The sequence below is a fragment of the Magallana gigas genome, chromosome 4 (assembly GCF_963853765.1).
Source record: "Magallana gigas chromosome 4, xbMagGiga1.1, whole genome shotgun sequence".
Classification (NCBI taxonomy): Eukaryota; Metazoa; Mollusca; class Bivalvia; order Ostreida; family Ostreidae; genus Magallana; species Magallana gigas.
The window spans coordinates 12,492,592-12,518,025 of NC_088856.1; the positions used below are offsets into that span (position 1 = coordinate 12,492,592).

The 25,434-nt window shown below is 32.9% G+C and overlaps 2 protein-coding genes and 2 long non-coding RNA genes across 4 annotated transcripts in view; 1 reads left to right on the forward strand and 3 right to left on the reverse strand.

The window, feature by feature from the left end:
• Positions 1 to 25,434, forward strand: part of LOC136274469 (uncharacterized) — an 85,033-nt gene that overhangs the window by 35,664 nt on the left and 23,935 nt on the right. The gene's annotated exons all lie outside the window — the stretch shown is intronic.
• On the reverse strand, positions 3,996 to 10,889 carry LOC136275117 (repetitive organellar protein-like). The gene is made up of 3 exons (XM_066083441.1): positions 10,327 to 10,889; positions 10,027 to 10,095; positions 3,996 to 4,951 (listed from the first exon to the last, which is right to left on the reverse strand). Exons 1-3 carry the CDS (start codon positions 10,676 to 10,678, stop codon positions 4,839 to 4,841), a joined length of 534 nt encoding a protein of 177 aa, XP_065939513.1. The 5' UTR covers positions 10,679 to 10,889; the 3' UTR covers positions 3,996 to 4,838.
• On the reverse strand, positions 17,514 to 18,765 carry LOC136274711 (uncharacterized). The gene is made up of 3 exons (XR_010713142.1): positions 18,670 to 18,765; positions 18,198 to 18,266; positions 17,514 to 17,867 (listed from the first exon to the last, which is right to left on the reverse strand). It is a non-coding gene; the product is annotated as an uncharacterized lncRNA (long non-coding RNA).
• On the reverse strand, positions 20,960 to 22,593 carry LOC136275124 (short-chain collagen C4-like). The gene is made up of 3 exons (XM_066083450.1): positions 22,105 to 22,593; positions 21,805 to 21,873; positions 20,960 to 21,456 (listed from the first exon to the last, which is right to left on the reverse strand). Exons 1-3 carry the CDS (start codon positions 22,475 to 22,477, stop codon positions 20,999 to 21,001), a joined length of 900 nt encoding a protein of 299 aa, XP_065939522.1. The 5' UTR covers positions 22,478 to 22,593; the 3' UTR covers positions 20,960 to 20,998.

The following is a 25,434-nucleotide window of genomic DNA, read 5'->3' on the forward strand; positions in this document are numbered from 1 at the left end:
ATTGAATTAGTTTAAATTGTTTTTTACATGTCATTTTGTCTACGAAATGGTAATTCTCTACATTACATTTTTGTAAACAAGTATAAGACCCGAGTTTTGTTTACTGGACAGCAAATTCTTACCTCTGTATCTCGTTTCTTACTTGACTTTAACATTCAATATTTTTTGTCAATCATTTAAAATGCACCAGTTAACCATTTTATGCATAAAATTTTTTAAAAAATTTGAATCTCAAATCGTGTCCAAGTCCCTTTAAAAAAATAATTTTTATATTTTTATTTTAAACGTTATTTTAAACTCATGTTTCTTTTTAAACTTTAACATGTAAAACTAACTGTCTTATTAATTTGTTTTTTTTCATTATTGAAAAAGTGATTCGTTTTTAACTACATGTACTTTTATTAAACCCATGCATAACATGTTGAAAATGTGTGAATTTATTTGCATTAAAAAAATGAAAAAAGGGTAAGACACAGCATTTTTGACAAAAATGAATTGTAAACTTTAAAATGTCTTTGGTAGCAAGGGACAGTTTCGTATAAAGTATCCGTTTCGGATAAAGTATCTGTCAATATTTTTGTAAGATTGAGAGTTGCGGTACTTGGATGCTTATGAGTGTTGCTAAAATTCATGAAATGATTTTTAATGATCATTAGTCAGAGGGATGTCTCTTGTTGAAATTACTATGCAAAGTGTAGGCCCCGTGTTTTAGGTACATGAGAATCAGAAGTAAAATGCGAAACCTGCGGCTACGATTGTTGTGTTGACGTTACACAGTGAAATTTTGCAAGTTACAGACAGGAGGGTAAATAACACGAAATGTAGGTGGATGGGAAATTGTCAACTATACATTGGTAAGTTTCTGACATGTGATGGTACAAATTGCACACGATACGGAAGGTCAACCCTTTGCACTGAATTGGGGGGGGGGGGGGGTGGTTAAAAAGTTGAATAATTATGAAAAATTAGCAAAGTATGAAAGATTCAAAATCCCATAAAATCCAAAATGAAGAAAATTTTACAGGTTTTGACTAGGAATTTTCAACAGAAATTGGTGATTGGCCTTATTAAGAGTGAATTAAAAGTATTTGTGCTGAATAGGAACTGAGGAAATTATAGTTACTGAGTTTCGAAAAAACGCATTCCCTGGCTACAATGAAATTATATATGTATCCAAAAAAAAAGTACCGTGCCGCCTTTGCAACAAAAGCAGTGTTTTATTTCTTCAAAAAAATACCAAATATGCATCAATCCATCTTTGAACAATGAAATCATATTTTTTTAAGGAGATCTACATGCAAATTTAATTTATCACTTTCCCTCCCGTTGAAAAAAATTAATACTCGACATATCAGTTATATTGGAGCCTATTTCTTGATTGAAAAATATTATCAAAATTACTTATGATATTAAATACTAAATGAAGTGAACTCTCCCTAACACTATAACTTCTATGGTAATAGTAACAGGACATCTGACAGGAATCAAAGTGTTTTAGCTTGTGATGAATATATCTTAGTTGTTAAACAGTACACAAACCAGTCTAGGTTTAAATCATTTTGCCATAAATTGCCTTACAACAGCATATAGGATGTGGGAGCCAACGTAGATGTGCGTGTGTTTTGTCCCATATTTCCCAATACTACAACTTGAAAGTTGAGTAACATGATATCATAGGAACGTGAACATTTTTCATTGACGTTCATTTATGAATTAATAAAATGGTTCACATTTGATCCATAGAAGAATATACAATTAAAACCAAACAACCATTTCAATTACAGAGACACTATGTACTTGTAATGATTAAATCATTATAACTTGATACATACAACACAGGTAAGGTATCTGTCATTTTGATATTGTGGACAGTCCATGCTGCTTTTTAGCAATTTTAAACCGTCGCTACGTTTCCCTATAGTCAAGGTTTTGGAATGCTCACATTAACATATACTGGGTTGGTGCTTCATAATCACTATACAGGTGTTTATCTTGTCACAGGATCCCCATGATACTCCATGCTCAAGGCGTTGTACATGCAACAAGAGAATTTACCAGTAACCATGAGAACGCTGAACTCTACCGTGCTCACTCAAACAAAGCAAGGAAGGTCTTTGCCCCCACCATGACCAAACTCATTTGAATAATATTCTGACCCATACATAAATGCATTACTAACGAATTTAATTTGGCGGCGGCTCTGCTACGGTGAAACCAAAAACCCCAAGCATAACGATAAGGCAAACTGATTACAAGTATTTTGTTCATGAACATATGAATTTGTTGAATTAATGTTAATGTATTTTCTCATTCCCTCTGAAAGAAAATTAAAGCATATTAATGTCATTGAGCTGCTAAAAATGTGAAAAATAAAACATGACACGTCTTGTCAAGTTGTTGTTCTTAATCAATAAGGTTGTCTTTTTTCCAGAATAATGAATTTTTTGTGATGGTGCGATGTTTCAATTAATTACTGCTCAGTTTAAACAAATACCACTATTACAGCATACAGGCTTGACTGTAGCTGTGTATAACATCGTTTGTTAATTTGCAAAATAATAAAAACTCCAGTTTGGTTGTTGCATCAATAATACACTTAGTTTATAAATGCATTTATCGTAAAGAAAAAATGTGCGAAGAACATATTAATATGAATATAAAACAATGAATTGTCTTCAGTCAAAATTCAGACGGATTGAAGTTTGACTGTTTGTTTTTACATGTACAGCATTACTAGAAACAGTATTTTTAAAGATCGGTCTCAATGCAAAGGTGGTATCATTGTCATCATTATTTCAAAAAGCCCATCTATTTGCGACATTTAGCTAGTTTTTTTCAATTGAATGAACAAGTTCTTTTACAAGTGTTTTCGTCCCATCGAACATATATTCATCCAGCTTTTAATAAAAAGTTTAAATATCGGGGTAATTGAAATACACACAGGATTAATAATTGTGCTCCTTTAAACAAATACCATGAGAAGTACATACAGAAAGGTGGGGTTTCAGAAAAAAGTATCGCCTGGTTACTGATTTTTGCAGTGTACAAATATAATGATATTTTTTGCAGAAATATTATAAGATTACTTTTGTGTGTTTCTATTTCTAGTTATGATGTTTTTGGTGATTAAATGTATATGTGCTGAACTGTATATTAAACCGTTGATGTTATTTTAACGTGTGGTTTTATTTACGTATATTCACCAAATAATAAAGTTTTCCACTTTTGCAAATGAAAGATGTTTGAATACTAGTAACCAGAAGAAAGTGACGGGCATCAAATGCAAGACCCGGACAACTAAATCAAGTAAAATGCAAGAACCCGGACAACTAAACCAAGTAAAATGCACGAACCCGGACAACTTAACCAAGTAAAATGAAGTCTTAGGAGAAGAAAATTCTAACTTTAAGAATAAAAGGCGAAACCCTTTTGAAAAGGGAGATAATCCCAAAACAATGAAAAAAGGGTTTATGTCTCTATAAAAATCTTTTTCTCAAAAACTCTGCACCACCAATGTCAATATTTACACCAAAGCTTGTATATGAATATAATTATAGTAAAGGTTTAAAAATTGTAAAAACCATGGAAAGCCAAACATAAGTTTATGTGGCCCGTCTCCTCATAGAATGGATTGCAATGCAAGGCTTCTATGAACACTATTAGATGGGCAAAATACCTCAGAAAACATGTATTTCTAATAAGTGTGAAAATAAGACATTTTGTTATTTGCGTAACTTGTTTTATCTGTAATATATGTGCGATGTATGATAACGCTGCATCATCCGATTTCCTAAAATGGATATAAAACGACAATTTATGACTTATTGTATGCCTATTGTTATATATAACCAAATTCAATAGATTATTCACACTAAAAAGAAAACAAATTTTGAATATATTTGCAAAATTACATGGAGATATCTTAGCATACCACATGAAAGAGCATGCTTCCAATGTTTCAATATTTTCTTATCTAAATTGGTCATTGTCGGATTTTTAATGGGATACTGAATATATCATACTTCTGACAAAATATTAATACATTCACCACAAAAGTAATTCTCTTATTTATAATATTTGTTCCGGCATAAAGCATAATGTTTGAGCAACGGTAACTCAACATTTTCAATCAGACCAACGTTTTTAATGTTTATTTATCTAGCATTTTGTTGTCTTACGTGATCTTGTTATTCATCAGTTATCGATATTTATTGTGAGTTTTTCATATGCTATGTTGTTTGTTACAATTGAGGTCTTAGACAAAATTTTTGTGTTTGGTTGTTGAATACTTAACGCCTAATAACACTGCAATATTATATACTTGTACTGTCATAGAAATTGACGTCGGATTTAAGTGTTTCATAAACATTTGATATTTGTCGAACAATTTATAGCCAGTCTGAGTCTGAACTATTTTGATTGATACCATTATAAAAGACATGCGTCTGACTGACAAACATCACTACATGTATATAGAAAGGTACTTGTTTTTTTTATTTGGTACAGACAACACAAGTAAGGTATTTGCCGTCCTCATATGGTGGACAGGCTAATGATCCACACACTGCTAAGACAGGATAAAATAATTTCCCGTCGTGGTCATCTTGTCCTGCAGTCAAAGCATCAGGATGCTCATCTAAACATATGTACTGGGTAGCAGCTTTATGAATATTGGCTCCCGCCACGAGATCACCGTGATACTGCATGGTCCAGCCATCGTAACAAGAGGATTTACCAGGAATCATCAAATCGCTGGACTGTACCTTGCTACGGCAAACACTACAGTGAAGGTCATTTCCGCTGCGATGTCCAAATTCATTAGTGTCGTATTCTGATCCCTACACGTATGCAGTACCTGAGGTAAATCCTGAAATTAAGTCTGGATCAAGTGGTAAACAAACAAATTCGGCGGCGGCTCCGGTGTGGTCATACAAGGAACCTCCAGCAAACCCTGAAAAAAAGAAAGATAATGCATTCATGTTGGTTTCCATTTTTACAAACTCATACATGTATTTTACTGATATAAGAAAGCCTCAAATTTAACTAAAATTTCAATTTAGCATTTATTTGGACTTTGGGTAGGATGTATCCATTGACTTCGCGCATCAATATATGTTACTGACAGGATGATTTTCATTTTTCGTAATTCAAAATGTTTCCTATCCTTTAAATTTCTTTTGATACCTTGGAAGTTGATTGAACGGCCAAGAGCTGTAGTTTTTATGCAAATGGGTTCTAAAAAGGTAACTAAAGGTTAACTTGGTTATTACCTTTGGTTGGTCACGTTGAAGTCAAACAGATTCAGCAGCGGCTCCGATGTAAAAATTAAAATAAACCTCCCCTACCGTGAATCATAACAAATAAAAAAAATCGTTTTGTGTCATATTCAAATTGCGTGTATTTACTGATATTCTTTATAACTCTGCTTCCCATATTACTATTGTGTGGTTCTGTACTTATCGGAAATACAAAAAATGAAAGATAGTTTCAGATTTTACATGCACCAATTCCAGTAAAATTGTTCATAAAAAGGTAGGTAGAATCGGTAGACGAATATGCAATATACCAGTGTGTTTTCCCTTATGTGATATTGCTTTGATTAGGAAAACATGACAAAAAATTTGTTTCTGACCAAAAAATGGCCCTTTTGAAAAAAAAATTGCAGCATACATTAAAAAAATCATAAAAGCAAATAATGGACAGCAAATCAGTGCTTATTAAAATACCTGTAGTTCAATGCTTTTCAGCTGTTATTTTTATGTGTGAATTGTTGATCTACATTAATTAAAGAAAATAATTAATTTAAAAACATATTGCTATTCATAAAAACCCAGCCATTGGGACCTGTGGGTTATGTATTGTAACGCCTTCCAAAAAGGCGTTATAACACGAAAACATGAATTATGATGCCTTTTTACATGTAACGCCTTTCTAAAACGCTTTATATAACGCCTTTCTAAAAGTTCTACGAAAGCGTATAGGGGCCTACATTCTCTGTGTTATAACTTATATATTGATAAACTTTTTAAAGTTTTACTAACATATATATCAGTACATTAGACATTGTGTGTCTTTTCATTCATAAAAAATATTTTGTATTGCATTTTGAGGGGAAAAAAAAGAAATTATGACATACAACATAAAAAAATATGTTTTCATTTCTTGGATATATTTTGCGGAAATTTTCACTACTGGCTCTAAAAACCCCTGTCCGTATGAAAATCCCCTATCTTCCCCTGTCACCCCCTGTGTTTTCACTGTCATCCCCTGTACATCCCCTGTGTGCCACTGTACAGAGCCCCTGTACACAACCCCTGTGTGCCACTGTAAGCCCCTGTCACCCCCTGTACGCCCTTGTCATACCCTGTAAGCCACTGTCTGCCCCTGTGCATGCCCCTGACATCCCCTGTACGGTCTTTAAATGCTCGCTAAGTAAATAAATAGCTTTTAATTAATTCGGATTTTTAAAAATTTATATATAACATTCATGTTTTAGATAGTGCTTGTTTTTCTTTGCATTTCACAGAGGGCAATATTATTACAAGCGTGAATAATTTTGACTTAACATTGACACAAATCAAGATATACTTGTATACCGATAAACCGCTTATTTTATTACATGCATTTAAACAAATGACCATGTTCTGTAATTTGTAAAAATAAAATAGAAAGAAAAAAAGAAAGAAAAATAAGTGGAGGAGTGCGTGAAATCTGCAATGTTCTGTGCCATGTAAACTAACTGAGATAAAGCGCATAATAACACAACATGATCAGCACGTGCAGATAACCACACACCGATCGAAATGATGAAATGATCACCTATATTTTGACTGTTTTGACCAGTGTAATGATGCATAGAATTAAGCAGCCTTTATGAAGTTCATGTAAATCGCTGATATTTGCTGTCAGTATTTTTTTTTATAAATCATGAGAGAGAGAGAGAGAGAGAGCTGATTTTTCTTCGGAAAGGGGGATTAGACCGGTCCATTGACACTTTTAACTTTTATCAGATAGTGTGCGTTTTCCTGTTTATGGTTATTTATATGCATTATTGTATGGAATTGTCCACATGATTATACACTGTAGAGCAATGATACCGTTAATGAATTATTTAATGCACGACTGTATGCAAATGCCAGTAACGGGATACCATTTAATTTACACACATGCATCATATTAAACAATGGTCCGGATTTCGGATCAGAACAATATCAGGCATGAATTTAAATTTTATTTCATTTGAAAAATGAAAAATATAAAAGAGCAATACACAGTTTTAATTCATATCACTGTGCCAAATAATGTTCTGAATTTAAAGCTCTTCAATCTTTTCATGTTGGAAATTCTCAGAAATGAAAAATTGACATTTTCAATTTCTTGTTTCTTTACTTGACAGACTGGGAAAAGGGTTATAAGGGGTGTTTAAACAACATATTGCATTATTGTGTAGCATTACCGAGCATCCAGACCTGAGGACGTGTGTGTATATACAAGTACACGTGTGTCTGTCACCTCATTGTTCCCAGTCTGGCTACCGTGCACTGCAAATTGTCAAGAAGGGCTGTATACAGTATATAGCTATTATATAATCACTGACCGACCATTCAGATCTGAGGAAGTGTGTGTATATATACGTGTACACGTGTGTCTTTCATCTCTTTTTACCTATCTCGCTACCGTGAACTGCAAATTGTCAAGAAGGGCTGTGTACAGTAGCTATTATATAATCACTGACCGAGTGAAATAATGTCAACATCGTCTCCTTTGAAAACTGTAGCTTCAATCAGCTAGTTGTTAATCATGTGTCTTCAAGTTTTTTGATCAATTGATCTAGTATACGTAGTATAAAACATTGATGAATTTAAAATCAATTTGACAGCTAAGTTAATCTAAATAATTATAGAAAATTTGTTTAATATAAAAGTTAATCAGAATTGAATGTTTCCTTATTAAGAAATTAATTCCCAGTTAAACTAATAGTAACATTTATTTAAAAATCAATGCAATCGCTCTCTCTCTCTCTCTCTCTCTCTCTCTCTCTCTCTCTCTCTCTCTCTCTCTCTCTCTCTCTCTCTCTCTCTCTCTCTCTCTCTCTCTCTCTCTCTCTCTCTCTCTCTCTCTCTCTCTGTGTAAACTCCATAGGCTAAATGTATAGAAAACACTAGTTCTACATTTACATTTATGTTGTGTATGTTCTGACCAGGGCTGCGGAATAATAAAGAATAGGTAATAAAAATTAGGATTGCATGTTTACTTATTAGGAAATTCCCGGGTAAACTATATAATTAATAAATTTAATTCAAAGTCAATGCAAACTCTCTCTCTCTCTCTCTCTCTCTCTCTCTCTCTCTCTCTCTCTCTCTCTCTCTCATTACTAATCAGGGTTTTTTAAAAATATCTCAATATCTATAAAAACCTCCTACATGTGTAAAAAACACATTTACATTTTCTGACAGATTTCTGTTCACTGGCAATTAATTTAATTATCTTTGATATCTTCCACTTTGCAGTAAAAAGAGATATGACAATTAGATTTTGGAAATTAATGAAATTGATTATGAGATTAAAACAGCAGTTTAAATTCAATTCAAGAGTCCAATAAGCCGGTCAGAAACGTATTGAACAAACATACTAAAATATTTCTTAGACAAACTTATATAAGCTATTGAAGCTTTATTTTGGTATTCACGGGAAATTAATGAAGGTATAACCAAGAACAACGTAAAAAGGTGTACTCTATCGTTACATAGCTGGTTATAAATTCTATATTCTGACTGATTTATTGGTTTTAGGTCGCTCTTATATGTTTAGATATATACAAAACCATGTGCCGCGCTTGATCCTAGTTTGTAGTGTGTTGTTTATTACCAAGAATCATATGATTCATAGGCTTAAGCTATTCATAAGTAAAGTGAACATATATCTGTAGACAATTTTAAAAACTGAATAATTCACTCTATGTTGTATTGTTATGTCTGTTTTTCAAATATTAGGGAGGAGCGATGTTCCCGAGCTCCAAAGGACTATATGCCCTTAGGGCTTGCACACCTAATATAAAACATAATTCCCGCCCTCACCTGAGGTTTACCACCTGGTGAATCTCAAATCTTTAGTTGTTAGCATGAATTTTGAAGTGTCAATAAATTATCAACTAAAACATGTGATTTCTAAAATTACGATAACAGTGTGTCTTGTGATTCGGCGCTGTTGAGTGCAAATATGGACTTATAGCTCAAAATATAACACATGTGATTTCAATAGTTGAATTAAGAAAATGATATTAAAAATAACCCAGTCAAAAGCCGTACAGGGGATGTCAGGGGCATGCACAGGGGCAGACAGTGGCTTACAGGGGATGACAGGGGCGTGCAGGGGGTGACAGGGGCTTACAGTGGCACACAGGGGATGTGTACAGGGGCGCACAGGGGATGACAGGGTATACAGGGGCTCTGTACAGTGGCACACAGGGGATGTACAGGGGATGACAGTGAAAACACAGGGGGTGACAGGGGAAGACGGGGATTTTCATACAGACAGGGGTTTTTAGAGCCAGTAGTGTTTGTCAAACTAACTTTGCGGGTGCCATCTCTCTCTGAATAGAGCTCTAGCCAGCAAATTACCATTGATACATACTATGGAATCATTGAAATTTGAGTTGGTTCAATTTGTACAAATTTTGTAGATCCCCTATCCATGTCATTAAATCCAAAAGGAACTTGAAAAAATTGTAACTCCACAAACATTTGTTCCCATTAAACTTAAAAAAAAAAAAAAAAATCACGAAAAATGGCCCCATAAAAATCGATCCACAATATTAATAAAGGAACTCAAACTTAAAAAAAAAGTTTATTACCAATCATTCGAAATCTTTTGGAAAGACGATATAACGTATTTCTTTGCGTTATGTACTTTATTTATTGACAACAATGCGCCAACAGCTTTCTCGTCAAGCAAACTGATCTATAAACAATGTATTAAAAATCGGTTCCGCGACCACCTCCACCCCTGTGCGGTCAACATACTGACCTGAGTAAACTAGTTCTGTGTTGTTTGCAGGACAATCCTTTCTTCCCCATCGCACGAATATTCCACCAACTACAAAGATTATAATATTTATAAAACTGTGCACTTTTTGATATTTTGGGGAAATGCGTTTACAGGCATTGTCGTGAGGTATAAAATCGGTCTTATTCTGAATTACCTTTTGATTTTCTGTTTGATACTTACTAACAATGTTCAGCAATTTAAAACTTAATATCGTAATGCTACTTTCATGTATGATTCCATGCAGTGTGACTATCTTCAATGTGACTCGTAAAAACAAACCGTTAGTTTTGGTCAGCAACGTATTGTATTTGGTAGACAGGTCGTTGTATTTAGTAGATTGGTCGTTGTATTTGGTAGTTAAGTCAGTGAATTTGTTGGACAGGTCGTTGTATTTGGTAAATAGGTCGTTGTATTTGGCGGATTGGTCGTTGTTTTTGGTGGATATGTCGATGTATTTGGTGGATAGATCAGCGTATTTAACGGACAGGTCGGTGAATTTACCAAGTACATCCTCCACTTTTCTCTCTAGCACATGAACCTGAGACTGACGTAAGGATGGGTCGTTTAGTAAAATCCTTTTTTCTGCAATTGTCTGTACAATAAAAATTACGAGGACTATCAAGGCAGCCATATCGGTAAAGTTCCAGTATTAACAGATGTTCATTGTGCTTATCGGCACGCGGAAATAATCTGAGTGAAGTGCCTGGGAATTTTTCTTTTGAAGAAATCTTATTAATAAACCATACTCTCCCCAAAGATAATAACATGATTCCATATCGAGTTCCTTGAATGTATACTTTGCAATGTTGAAATTTTCAAAATCCAATACGGAAAACTTCATGTATAAGGGAAATACTTTGTTTTTAATAACTTCTATAAATAATAAAAAATAATAATAATAAAAGTCTTTTGCAAACTTTTAAAACAGAATATATGAATTCAAGGTTCCTCCTTTGTTTATCAATCCATTATATAGCAAATATAATATTTCAGACTTCAATTTTTTAATGCAAACCCCCCCCCCCCCCAAAAAAAAAAATTCTTCAACGCGGGAGATGCAAATCAAATACTAGTAGACCAAAGATATATTTTTTGTATAAGAATCTTGTAGACCAAGTTTTTTGTAAATTATGTTACCAAACAGTTTTAAAGATTAATCTAAGGAATGGAAATACATTTACAAACGTAAGCTTTAAGATATGTCTGATAAACATCTGGCAGAATTTAACAATAAGCTTTTAAATACGAGGAATTTTCTTTGTTATTATGTCCATATGAGTAAATGGAAAAAAGATGATGATCGAAACACACGGTCTCTGCAAGATATGTTATGTAAATTAAACTTAAAATATTAATACTAATTTTTGAATGTGATAATGTATTTCAAATAATGCATTAAGTCTCTATGTTAAGGTAGAAATGAAAATAGCAACATGTAATATTAAATTTAATATGAGCATAATAGAACGTTTTTATCCAGTTAAATACACTTTTTTCTATATGTAGCTTACTCGATTTATACATTATTATAAGATGTACTACTAGTATTGTCTAAGTTCCTTGAGTGAAACAAATTACAATGTTTATAATCATGTCAACTCTTCAGTCCTACCTAATTTTTGTATTTGAAAAAAAAGAAAACTAACTCAATTTCCGATACAGATTACAGAACAAGGCTTTTCGAATATTTCATCAATTCATTTTAAAATTAGTTGTATCAAATAAATGTACATTTTGATTTTGATTTTGTTGATGCTATACCTTTTTGTTGTCTAGATTAGTGATGTAAATAAAAAAAAAATATATACGTAAATATATAATGAAAAAATACCAAATAAACATTCGTCCGTCTTTGAGCAATGGAATCATCTTTCAATAAGATACTTTAACGATCCATAAAATTTAACTTTGGTGAATATAAAACATCTATTCCAGCTTAAATTAGTGACTTCACCCGGCACCTAGGTGTAATAAGAAGGACCACGTGTTTACATGAATACTATTATGGCCCTTCCTTTTTATCACCAAAGGAGCGAAAAAGACCGGTGTCATTTCGACAATAGTATATATATCAATATCCTCATTAAGATAAGATAAACCTTCAATCAGCCACCGTTCGCCTAACAACCAGGGCATTCCGGCACGCAGTGCCTCTGTTTGTTATGATGCGCAATTAACGATTGCAAACTTTAATTTGTCCATTCATTCTGTAAACAATTAGAATTTCAACATTATTTTGGCTCCTTCAATATAGGAGAAAATTATTCATTCATAATAGTTTGTTAATACAATTTATTACACTGATATTTGGTAATTTTAAACATACTTATACATAAAATTGTATTTGATGCATTGGTTTGTTTTGTAATCTAAAACGATATCTAAATGCAAAAAACTACTTTGCAAAAACGGATTGATGTTATAATCTTTTTCATCTCTCTTAATGATTATTAATTAAGGAAACACACTAAAAAACCCCATCCAATGGTTTACTCATTGCACTGCATAGACTATCAACAAGTTACATTTATGATAGTGTTTTGCGCTAACCAAAGAAAGCTGTATACACCAAAACCAGTATGTTGATTAGATCACGATAGTTATTTTTCAAATTCATTAGAATATTGAACAAGTGAAGATCCGTATAAGTGACAGCAAACCGGGTTTTCTTTTATGTGAACTTTATCCATAATCCATTTGTTAACCCTGCATTGATAAACACTACCTATCCAGAGAAATTGAGTACTCTATATGCAATATTCTGCTAGAAAATAGAAAATGACCAAGTTCAACAGCTGGTATTTTTAGGTCACCTGAGTCATTCAGTTTGGTCGTAAACTTTTGAACATTATAAGCTTCTTCTCTGGAACCAAATTTGGCAAATAGCATCTACAATGTATAAGTAAAGGGGTGTACAAAAATGTGAAATTCATGGCCTCTGCGCCTCTGGGGCTTGAGGAATGGGACTAAAACCATCAAAATTAATGCAATTTAAAAGAAAAAAATCTTTTTCTTGACTCATTGATATTAAGCAGCCAAACTGCTCGCATGATTGTATATTAAGCAGATGATTTCTTACAGTACATAGTTATGATGAGGAAGAATGCCTCTTTCAAAATTGGGAATTTTATGGTCCTGTGGGTCAGGGATTCTGGTGTATGGACGGGGCTCTAATGATTATATAGGGTAGAGTGGTGTAATTTGGATCATTTTTTGTACTTAGTTTTGATCAATTATTTCACTGTATGTTTTGCTACTAATTTTTTTTTTTTTTTTTTTTTTAGAATTTAGATGGTTATTGGATTGAACAATCCCGGAATATTAAAAATGATGTCATTAGCCCTTTCATTATAAAGCATATGAATATACATTGCAAAAGCCACACTGAAGTTTCTCAGGTGATTGATAAGGCCCATGGGCCTCTTGTTCATAAATATTAAAAAATCAAAATCAAAGTAAAATGCACATCTCTAATATATGTTAATTTGATCTGCAAAAGAACAACTTCTTATCTTGAAAACTGTAGGAGGAGTTATCTGTACAAGGGTGTATCCTTTTGGCAGCAGCTCGCCATGCATTTTCGCCATTTCAACAACCGGATTTTTCTTTTCGAAAATCCAGTGAAAAACTAAGGCGTTCAGATCAACAGTATTTGAGGACAAATATTCTTATAATTATTTTTTTGGTTTATTTTACAGTTATGTTATCTTTGATACTTTGAGACCGAGTGCAATAAGATGAGGTATGTCCAATGTACGATGTTTTATCATTATTGTCGACATCGCAATGTTTGCCAATACCGAGTAGACATTGTGTTAATATCATATTATCATAATCATTAAATTTGCATTTGCAGCGTACCATATACTATCTTGTGTAAATTTTCGATATCGCAATAATTTATGTACAATGTCAATGTAATCACTATATGATATGATAATGATAAATCATTGGATGCACAACACATTCCTGTCTGGTTTAATCCTCAAACAAAATTGATAAAAAATCACTTTTTTTTTGAAAATTTATATAAGAAAGGCTTTATGTATTTGTCTGATTTTTTTAATGATCTTAGAGAGTTTATCCAGCTTGATGAATTTGGTGTTAATCTGCCATTTACCACTGTACTTGGATTAAAAAAAGTCATTTGTCTACATATTAATGACAACTATTATGCACATAAGCAATTTCCTCTCCTACCAGCATCTATAAATATTTTACAAAAAAATAACAAAGAAGTGTATAATGTGTTTATTCAAGATATCCATTTTTGTGCTAAACATGAACATAAATGGGAAACTTTATTTGAGTTAGACGATACATTTAGTTGGAAATCAAAGTATAATGCACTTTTTAATTGTACAAAAGACAGTAAACTATTATGGTTGGAATATAGGATATTTCATAGAATTCTAGGAACAAACAAATATTTATTTAATTGCAAAATTACATGCAATAACAAATGCAATCTTTGTACAAAAGAAGCTGAGTCAATTGAACATTTGTTTTTTTATTGTCATAAGAGTAAACAATTATGGGTGCGATTAGAGCATTTTTTGTCATTTTATTGTCATTTTGATATAAACTTCTCATCAAGTGAAGTAATATTTGGCTATACAAGAGAAAAAATGATATTGTTAATATTTTGATATTATTAACAAAACAATATGTTTTTTACAAATCAAGGAAAAGTTCTGATCTGCATATTAGCGAATTATTGAAATCAATATTGGCATATTATTTGGTAGAGAAAAAGTTGTTTGCGATATCGCAATGTTGATCAACATCTAGTTGACATTGTGTCCACATGGCGTGTCTTGTTTCCTGTTTACATCGTCGACATCGCAACGTCGATCGATATTGGGTCGACATCGTGTCTACATCGTACCTCTTATATCCTGTTTACATCGTCGATATGGCAATGTTGATCGACATCGAGTCGATATCATGTATACATCGTGTGCCTTCTTTTCTGTTTACACTGTCGACATTGCAGTGTTGATTAACATCATGTAGACTTCGTGTCTAGATCGTACCACCTATAACCTGTTTACACCGTCGACATCGTCGACATCGCAACAATGTTGATCGACATCGTGTAGACATTGTGTATACATCGTACTTCTTATATCCTGTTTACATCGTCGACATTGTCGATATCGCAATGTTGACCGACATCGAGTCGACATCGTGTTCATTCTTTCCTTTTTACATCGTCGACATTGTCGATATTGCAATGTTGACCAACATCGAGTCGACAAGTGTCTACATCGTACCTTTCATATAATGTTTACATCGTCGAAATTGTCGATATTGCAATGTTGAACAACATCAAGTCGACATCGCAATGTCGATCGACATCGAGTCAACATCGTGTCTACATCGTAGCTCTTATATGCTGTTTAAATCCTCGATATTGTCAATATCGCAATGATGACCGACATGGTGATATTCTTAATGTCTTACATTGTATATTTCTACTCTTGATGTAGACAATGTAAATTCGATATTGGTTCAACATCGTCGACATTGCGATGTCGACAATGTGGACGATGTTAACAGCAAAGAAATACCGGCAATGTTGACGATGTAAACTTGATATCGGTTCCACATTGTCGACGTTGCGATGTCGACAATGTCGACGATGTTAAGAGCAAAAAAATATCGGCAATGTTGACAATGTAAAATCGATATCGTATCAATATTGTATACATCGCGATGTTGACGATATCGAAAATGAAATGTGTATTGGACATGGTCAGCTGTTTAATGTATTGTCAAATCTTTGAATATATAAAATTCTGGTGATAGTTTCAAATTATAAATTTTCGAAATAGAATGATAAAAGAATTATTGTTAAGTTGAGCAGTGTGGCCCATGGGCCCCTTGTCGATGATAGAATGCAACCGAGCAGTGAATCCTATATCTCTAACTACATTTTCTGTGTTGCATAATTTAATTATGAAGTCTCGTAACGAATACTCCGCGTATCCTTTCTTTAACATTATAGGTAAAGTACTGATGTACTGATGTACTGAAAGCTAGCCAGACTTTTTAAATATTGGGTAGGATTATAAATGACTGTGTATTAAACTATGATCTTTGTAAACGTAATATCATAAATAATCCGTTATGTGGTCAAACAAAAGATGTGTATCATTTCTTTTTTTTCTTGTAAAAAATACTCTAGAGCGAGAAACATGTTTGATCAAAAGTTATGTTAGATTTAGTCAATATTGATACTGATTTACTTTTATATGGCAATAACAACCTTCCTTTACATATCAACAAAAGCATCTTTGCTTCTGTACAAAAGTTTATAGACGAATCCTTGAGATTTAAATAATATTTCTTTGTGTATATCAATATTATATTTTCTTTTGTTCTATATTCATATGCATGACAACTATTGTTATATTTATGGAGAGGAACTTGTAAGTTGTGAGAACTTGTTTCTGATCCTTTTGTTTAGTCAATAAAATATGTTCAAAACAAAATGACTCTCTCTCTCTCTCTCTCTCTCTCTCTCTCATTTGAAATATAAATAGAAAATTGTAAAAAAAAAAAAAAAAAAGTGTGGAAATACATTTCTATGTTTCTTAGTCTATCTGCTGTGTACAACACTAGTGCATTGCAATACACCAGCTGCATTTGTTGATGTTGGTACCGCATGCATGTAAGGATCCTCGACACCCCGTGATTTCTACTATTTTATGACAGTACGTACAGTGGTACAATTTATAAAAAAAAAGTTAATCATCCCCCCCCCTCTCCAAAAAAGAATTGATTTTTTCCCCCTTCAAGTCGAACACTTGCTAGAAATCCATATCTCAAGTAATTTAGAAGTACGGGTTTGTATACCGAACTTTTTCCATTTGTGTGGAGAACCTTTAACGTTGGCAATGCATCAAAGAGTGACTAATTTTTTTAAGGGCAATCATACGTAAACATGTCTGACTGGTAAAAAAAAAGGATTGTACATTTAATTTTAAAACAAGTCTTCTCAAAGCAATTCCAACTTTCTTAGATGTACAGCGGAATTTCAACTCTTTGTAAAGTGGTTCAAAAATAAACTATAATCATAGGCACCAGATGTTATGCTAGTATTTTTTTCATAATGAAAATATACATTACGATATGGGGTGTTTGGATTTTTTTCTAGTATAATGACAGTATCTGTCGTTACACGAGAAAAAAATCCAAATAAGGGTACGAAGATTTGCCGAACGGTTTATACCAGTCTTAGATTTGTACCATTAAGGTTTTTACTAATTCAAGTAGAAATTAAAAAAAATACAACAATATATCAATACAACATTTGACATTCTGTAGTTGTTATGATTTAATCAACCATTATTATTTAGTACAAACAACACACGTTAGGTATCTGCCATTATGGTATGGTGGACAGGCTAAGGCTCCACACACTGCTTTCATTGGGTAAAACCATTTTCCATTGTCGTTACGATGTCCTGCAGTTAAAGTTTCGGGATGCTCATCTAAACAAATGTACTGGGTTGCGGTAGAACTTGCGTGATGTCCCGCCACGAGGTCTCCGTGATACTGCATGGTCCATCCATCGTAACAGGAGGATTTAACAGGAATCATCAGAACGCTGGACTGTACCGTGCTCCTACATACACTGCAAGGAAGGTCATCCCCGTTGTCGTGGCCAAAATCAGTCGTGGGAACGTCGTACTCTGATCCATACATGAATGCAAAGCTTGACGTAAACTTTGTGGTGAGGTCTGGGTCTCGTGGAAGACATACGAATTCAGCAGCGGCTCCTTTGTGGCCTGGCCAATAACCTCCAGCAAACCCTAATTAATCTTGATCAATGGCGATAACCAAAAAAGAGGATTATATTTTTCTGTTGAAACGAAAATTCTGTTGTAAAAAGTAAAAGCTACATTGTATGATTGCTTATACATTTTGTACCTTTTGAAAAAAATATTTTGTATGCATAACCCTTTAAACACTGGTATTAAAAAAATTACGTATTTATAATGTTTAAAACTATCATAAATTGATATATAAAAGTATTTGATCGCTATATTATTTTTCGAAGACTCCAAACTGCTATGTCTGTGCATGTGTGTGTAATCTATACGTTTTATAGAAAACAACAAAATCGAAACATATATCTATACCTGAGTAAACTAGTTCGGTGTTGTTTTCAGGACAATCTTTCCGTCCCCATCGTATGAATACTGCACCAGCTTTAGATGTAATATATTTATATATAATTAACTACCTAGAGCCTTATTAAACGATTAGCTTTAAATGATGCATACAAGTTGAAAACAATGTAAAAAGATAATCCTTAAAATAAAAATCAACCAAAATGAATGCATCATTTACGCCAGAATGGCTTTGTTTGACCACTCTAAAAGGGCAAACAATCGATATCTTAAAAAGCAAAACGCAAATCTTCGAATTTTTAATCGTTAATTTTTGAAAGTTATTGTTAAATACACAATTAATATTTTCTGAATTCATTCTGTACTAAAATTAACAAAAATGAAGCTAATCATTTCAATACGATCTTTGGCAAGTGATACTGCAACACAACTCTACTGAATTAAAGATATAAATGTATTGTTGCTGGTGAAATGAACATACCATTGCTTTTAGTCATCAATGTGTTGTATTTGGTGGACAGATCGATGTATTTGGTCGATAAATCCGTGAATTGGATGGCCTGATCATTGCACTTGGTCAGTGTACTTGGTGGACAAATCGGTGTATTTAGTGGACAGATCGGTGTATTTGGCCGACAGGTCTTTGTATTTGGCCGACAGATCAGATTTTTTAGTCACAACATCCTCCGTTTTACTCTCTAACGCATGAATTTGAGACTGTAGTAAATCTTTGTCGTTCAGTAAAATCCCTTTCTCTGCAAATGCTTGAACGAGAACTGTTGCTAGAAAGATCGAGACCGCCATTGTTGATACTTAGTATAACGTACAGCTGTTCACACCTGTACACGAATATCAACACTGAAGTGCATTGGAAAACTACTGCATTACATAAACTTAGAAATTTTACAGTTTTAAAATTTACGAGTACATATTGTACGTAATGATTATTCCGAAAAAAAGTATATATTGATTGAGGCACTCAGAATACTTACTATAAACAGAAAATAAGATATTGTCATATTTTGTGGATTTCAAACAATATAGTTTTCATGGTATTAATTAAGGTTTTTTACTATAACAAAATAGACACCTCTTATTAATCAATTTTTTCTGAGAATGATGTTATACTAGTTAATTGTCATAATTGCACTGTTTTAATTAACCTGTTTAAAATATATTTACTAGAATAAGTGTATCATTTGTCTTGTATGTCTATAAGCTGTATAGCTTTTGACTAACAAACAATACAGCAGTGAAAATAGATTATAGATTACTAGTAATTAAAAGCTGATTTAGATATGAACACTGATGTATTTGATAAGATTTTTTTTATGCATATAGAATGGCTGATTTGAACAACCAACCTTATGAAATTTGTCGAATGGAATATAGATCACAAAATTTATGCGATATTTTATTGTCATTACAACTTTTGTTTGTTGTTAGAAATTCACTTTTCAATATTAAGTTAATGTGGTATAAACAAATTCAATACAACAAATCATGTTAAAGAATTTATGAAAAGGTAACAAGAACAAATCACGTTTGAAGAGTTTCTTTCTCCCTTTTAAAAATTTTGATTAAGTATGCAATGTTAGAAAAGGTTGCTTTATCGGTCCAGATATCTGCTAAGATTCTGCCCGGCTTAATTTTTCTATTGACGCCCTTGAACAAGTAAAACGAGCAAAATTAAGGCAGGTTTTAATACGCACTAGTAATGTACACAAGAATAATTGAATATAATACCCTCTTTGGTAATATTTTTACGACACTAGATAAAAAGATAATCCAAAAAGATGAAATTTGATGATCTTTAGAAAGACGATGTATGTACAACTGTACATTCAAATGTGTAATACTCCTGTAAATGTTAAAATGTCCGTTCCTTCTACCGTACTGCAGCTGGGTTTTCTTTATAAAATAGGTAAAAACCCTTGCTAAAACATTTATTTCTTTTAAGTGTACATGTAGATATAAAACGTTCTGGTATTGCACAATCTGTTCTATCTGTAAAATGATTACGATATAGGATAAAACTGCTTAAAGCGCATTTGATGAAATGCATGAAATACGACACATTTAATAACTTTCATTATCATATGCAATGAATAACAATGGATTATCCACGCTAATAATAATTATATTTACACTGTATATGTGAATAAATTTGCAAAAATCCTGAATTTATATATATATCTCAATATAGGAGCATGCTTCCAAATCGATTTATTTCATATTTAAACTGAACATTTGCGGGGTTTTTTCCCAAATAAATGTTATAATGGATACATCATACTACGGAAAAATTATTACAAACATAACATTAGTTTGGGCATGGAGCATATTACTCTTACTTTACCTTTCAGCAATAGTAACAATAAACACTCATTCTCAATCACCCGACGTTTGTAATATGTTTATTTATCTAGTACATTTTGCTATCTTACATTTTCTCGCTCAGGAATGGATTATGATACATAAGCACTTTTTTTAAATATTCTATATAATAATATACTATAAACTAATGATAACATAGATTGTGATATAAGATCTTAGACAAAATAAAATGAATAGACTGCCAGGGTGTGCTTTCGGTTGTTGAATTTTAATTCTTGACAATAATACAACTTGTATCTCTACCCGGAATGGAGTGGATTTAAGTATTTATTTAGATTTAATTTTTCGAACGGTTCTTGATACATTCCACTATATGAACCATTGGATTTAAATACCATTACAAAGAGCATGCATCTGATAGACAAAAACCATAATAAAGCCTGACATTTACTTTATTTTACATTTATTTGTTTTTATTTGGTACAGACAACACACGTTAGGTATTTGCCGTTGTGATAAGGTGGACACGCTAAGGATCCACACGATGCTTGTACAGGGTAAAACAGTTTTCCCTCATGGTTATCTTGCCCTGCAGTCAAGGCCTCGGGATGCTCATCCAAACATATAAACTGAGTTGCAGCGCTATGAGAATATTTTCCCGCGACAAGATCTCCGTGATACTGCATGCTCCAGCCATCGTAGCAAGAAGATTTACCAGGAATCATCAGAACGCTTGATTCCATCGTGCTTCGACAAACGCTACAAGGAAGGTCATCTCCGTCGGCATGGCCAAACTCAGTAGTGTCGTATTCTGATCCATACATGTAAGCATAACCAGAAGAAAACTTTGTAGTTAGGTCTGGGTCTCGTGGAAGACATACGAATTCAGCAGTGGCCCCAGTATGACTGTAGTAAGAACCCCCAGCAAATCCTAACAAATCAATAAAAAAAAAAGAAAATATAAGTAGATATGATTAAGTTTTTGTGTGTCTCGTATTAAACAACAACACCAACAAATATCTTTTTTGTAAATTGGGTACGTCTTCACCCGTGGGTTGTAAATCAGTCTTTTCGGACAATTCAAAATAAACGAAGAACATTTTTTTTAGATTCAACATGAGTGTACTAAAAGAGATTGGTAGGTAAACTATACAGTCCTTGATTGACAGAAATTTAGGCAATACAGCAATATTTGTTCCATGCATCATATCGGGCGAATAAGAATAAACAATAAAAAGTATAATAGCAATTCATATGATGTCAACATGCATGAACCTACCTGAATAAACCAGTTCTGTGTTGTTTCCAGGACAGTCCTTTCGCCCCCATCGTACAAATATTCCACCAACTACAACGGTTTATAAAGCTGTGTACTTCTGGGTAAATTCGGGAAAAGTTTTTACAGGCATTGTCAGGTTGCATACGTAATGCTTTATCCTGAATATACCTTTGGGATACTGGTTAATCAACTGTCATTTTATGTAGTTCAACTCTTAAAATTGTATTGGTACTTTATACAAAATAAAAGATTGTATAACCTGTACTTGCTATACTCGGTATGTGGCTTATCAATACACACCGTTAGATTTCGTCAGCAACGTGTTGTATTTGGCCAACATGTCGTTGTTTTTGATGAACAGGTCGGAGTATTTGGTTGACAGGTCAGTGTACTTAGTAGACAGCTCGTTGTATTTAGCAGATTGGTCGTTGTATTTGGTAGATAGATCGTTGTATTTGGCGGATTGGTCGTTGTCTTTGGTGGACATGTCGCTGTACTTGGTTGAGAGATCAGCGTATTTAGCGGACAGATCGGTGTATTTACCAACTACATCCTCCACTTTTCTCTCTAGCGCATGAATTTGAGACTGAAGTAAAGCTGGATCGTTCAGTAAAATCCGTTTCTCTGCAATCGCTTGCACAATTAAAATCACATGGAATATTAAGACAGCCATATCGGTAATGTTTCAGTACAGGACAGATGTTCCTTGCGCTTATCGTCACACGGAAATAGTCTGAGTGAAGTGCACTATATATAACATTTTCGTTGAAAGTTTTAATTCTTATAGATCCCCAATATTAAAAAAACCCATTAATCTGCAACGCAACACCCCCCACCCCCCAAAAAATAAATAAATAAAACAAAAAAATATAAGGTGAAAAAATCTCCATCCTTAAAGGTATAAATAGATACGAACAAGAACATATGTCATATATATCTGATGGACTCTAGAAACGGAGTGCCTGTATACTTTCGTATCTTTTAGAAAATAAAAATCCTTCTCATCACAGTTCTCATCACAACGAGTTACATCATCTCATAAAATTACGAATGATAACACATTAAAAAAATTTCGAGATACAAGTCATTATATAACAAAATTCTGTTTATTGGTATTGAAAGAGTATACTCTATATTGGTCATGAATTATACTTGCATTGACGTTTTATAATTTCCCATACAACTAACTACCGGGTATGCAAGTGCAGCAACCAGAATTAATGATTCAATCTAAATTAAGAAAAGTACTCCACTGTAAAAAAAAAAGTGTTACTCATTTGATCTACCTATCGAAACTGAAGCTCTAAAATACATTGTTCGCATTAAAACTATTTGTTTCCGTTTCACTTAGAAAATCATAAAAAATCAGATAAAACAAATTAAAGCTGATATTGGTCTCTGCTTTGTGAAATCATATTTCATTTTCTTCTTTCGATTCATCTAATAAAATATTGGTGAGTCGAGGAACCTTGTATCGAAATATGAAGAGGGATCGATGGTCATTTTTAGACTACTTAAATCTACTAAGAAGAGATCTTTGTAAAGATATAGGAAACTGACAACTTCTACAACTAACGTTTGGGATTTTTTAAACTAAAGGTTAGTATATGGATAAAATATCTTATGTTAAAGTTTAAGGCAGATCTGATGAATAATTTGTTGTCCACCCAGTCTCCTTAATTAAGAAATCTATGTGTCATTTAACACATTTTACTTCAGTCTGATCCTACACGATGACCACATATTTACTGTAATAATATTTACATAATATTTACAAATGAAACTTTGTAGGTCCTATATGTGAAGAATAAAATGTATAATGTAAACTACATTTAAATGCTATTTTTGAAAATTTCAAGTAATTTAAATGTTGAATACCTTGGATATGGTAACCCATATCGATCTATTCTTGTTTTCGGCAGGGGTTATTATTGTCTATTATCTTCAGGTTAAACATGAAGAAAAATGACCCCAGTGTATTTTTTCTTCAAAATAATCCAATTGTTCTACAGTAAGGGGGTCATTATTTTTCGCCGAAAAATGACCCCGTTCATTATTCTACGGGGGTCGATATTCTCCTTTACCACTGCACCAGAGTAACTGCTTTCATTTTTGGTATTCTAACACTTGTGAGATAATGTCCGTAACTTTGATTGAATTTTACCTGATACATAATTATTGTAAAATAAATGTAAAACCTACTTTTATTTTCGATGAAATAGCAACAATTAGAGTATGGGGGGGGGGGGGGTGTGGATCCAAGTCAGTGAGAGTTTGCATCTAAATATTTACCTGCAATGAAATAATATTGAACGAATATGTTACGTGAATATTTTTACTGAAAACTTATTTTACGTATTTATAGAAACTGAGATTTGAAAAATGTTGAATAATTGTTTTCTTGAATGCGATTACATGTATATAGTTATAGCGAAATTATAGTTTTGATGGACAGAACTGTCAAAAACGGGTAACCAAGAACGCGGTTTGACAAACTACTATCATGACGGAAAGTGTGGAGCGAGGTAATCATATGGCAGATACCTTGCATGACAACTTCGTTTAAGTTATGTATTTATTGAAGGTTCCAATAACACTTGTATATTTACACCTGTAATCTATTGGTCAGTTGTTGGTCGCCTTGTCAGGTTATTCATTGCACGGGTTTTAACTGACCGATGTTTGCGCGGAGAGTTAAATAAAATAAATTCGATTCGAAATAATTTCGGATAATCTAATTCCCGTCACCTGCCCTGTGCGTTTGAGATGTATATTGGAATATTATGTTAAAAGAATTGTTGTTTTTTGGTAGAAATTAAGAAAAAGAAGAAAAGTTAAAATGTATTTACATTCACAAGAAATGAAACTGAAATAAGTAAGCTACACTTCAGAGCGCTTCACATCCTCACATACATGTGTGTGTTTTATTTTGTAAATTATTTATGTTCGTTTGAGTGGAACGAATAAGAACATAAATGCATTTAAATATACGTGAACGTTTTTGAATTACATCCATTTTTACACCACGACAGATTGGCTGTAAACCTTATAATTATGCATTGATTTCTGTTAAAACTCTATATAACTAAATGATGTAAGCATAAAACGGGGAAGTTGAATGGGCGGGATTAGTTGACAGTCTTTCATCTGAAATTCTTCTTTTGGGACAGTGATAAAAATAACAATTGAATTCGACTTAAAGAACACAATCAAGAAAAGAGATACGACGAACTATACATTAACTTTCTAGTTTGAAATAAATTTTTTATGTACTTTTCCAGTCAGCTGAAACAAAAAGGAAAAATGCCATGTACCTGTATATATAATACGAATTGATGTTTTCGTTCACACTGAATAGGTGGTAGAGTCAACAAAAGTTGTCGAAGATTACGAATTATTAGAAAAAAATCTTTAAAACTCTTCTCAAAAACCAATTGGTAAGAAACGATGTAACTTGTGCATCATCTTTAGCACTTTCTCTTCAGTCTTATTTTTTCTGGGAACGGTTGTATATTTTATGGTTGTAGGTCTCCATAAAAATTGTGTATTTCTTTGAAAGTTTCCTTTGCTTTTTTTTTTAAGTTTAGCATTGGCTTTAATGTCGCTTTTTATTTATGCTGTTGCACTTAC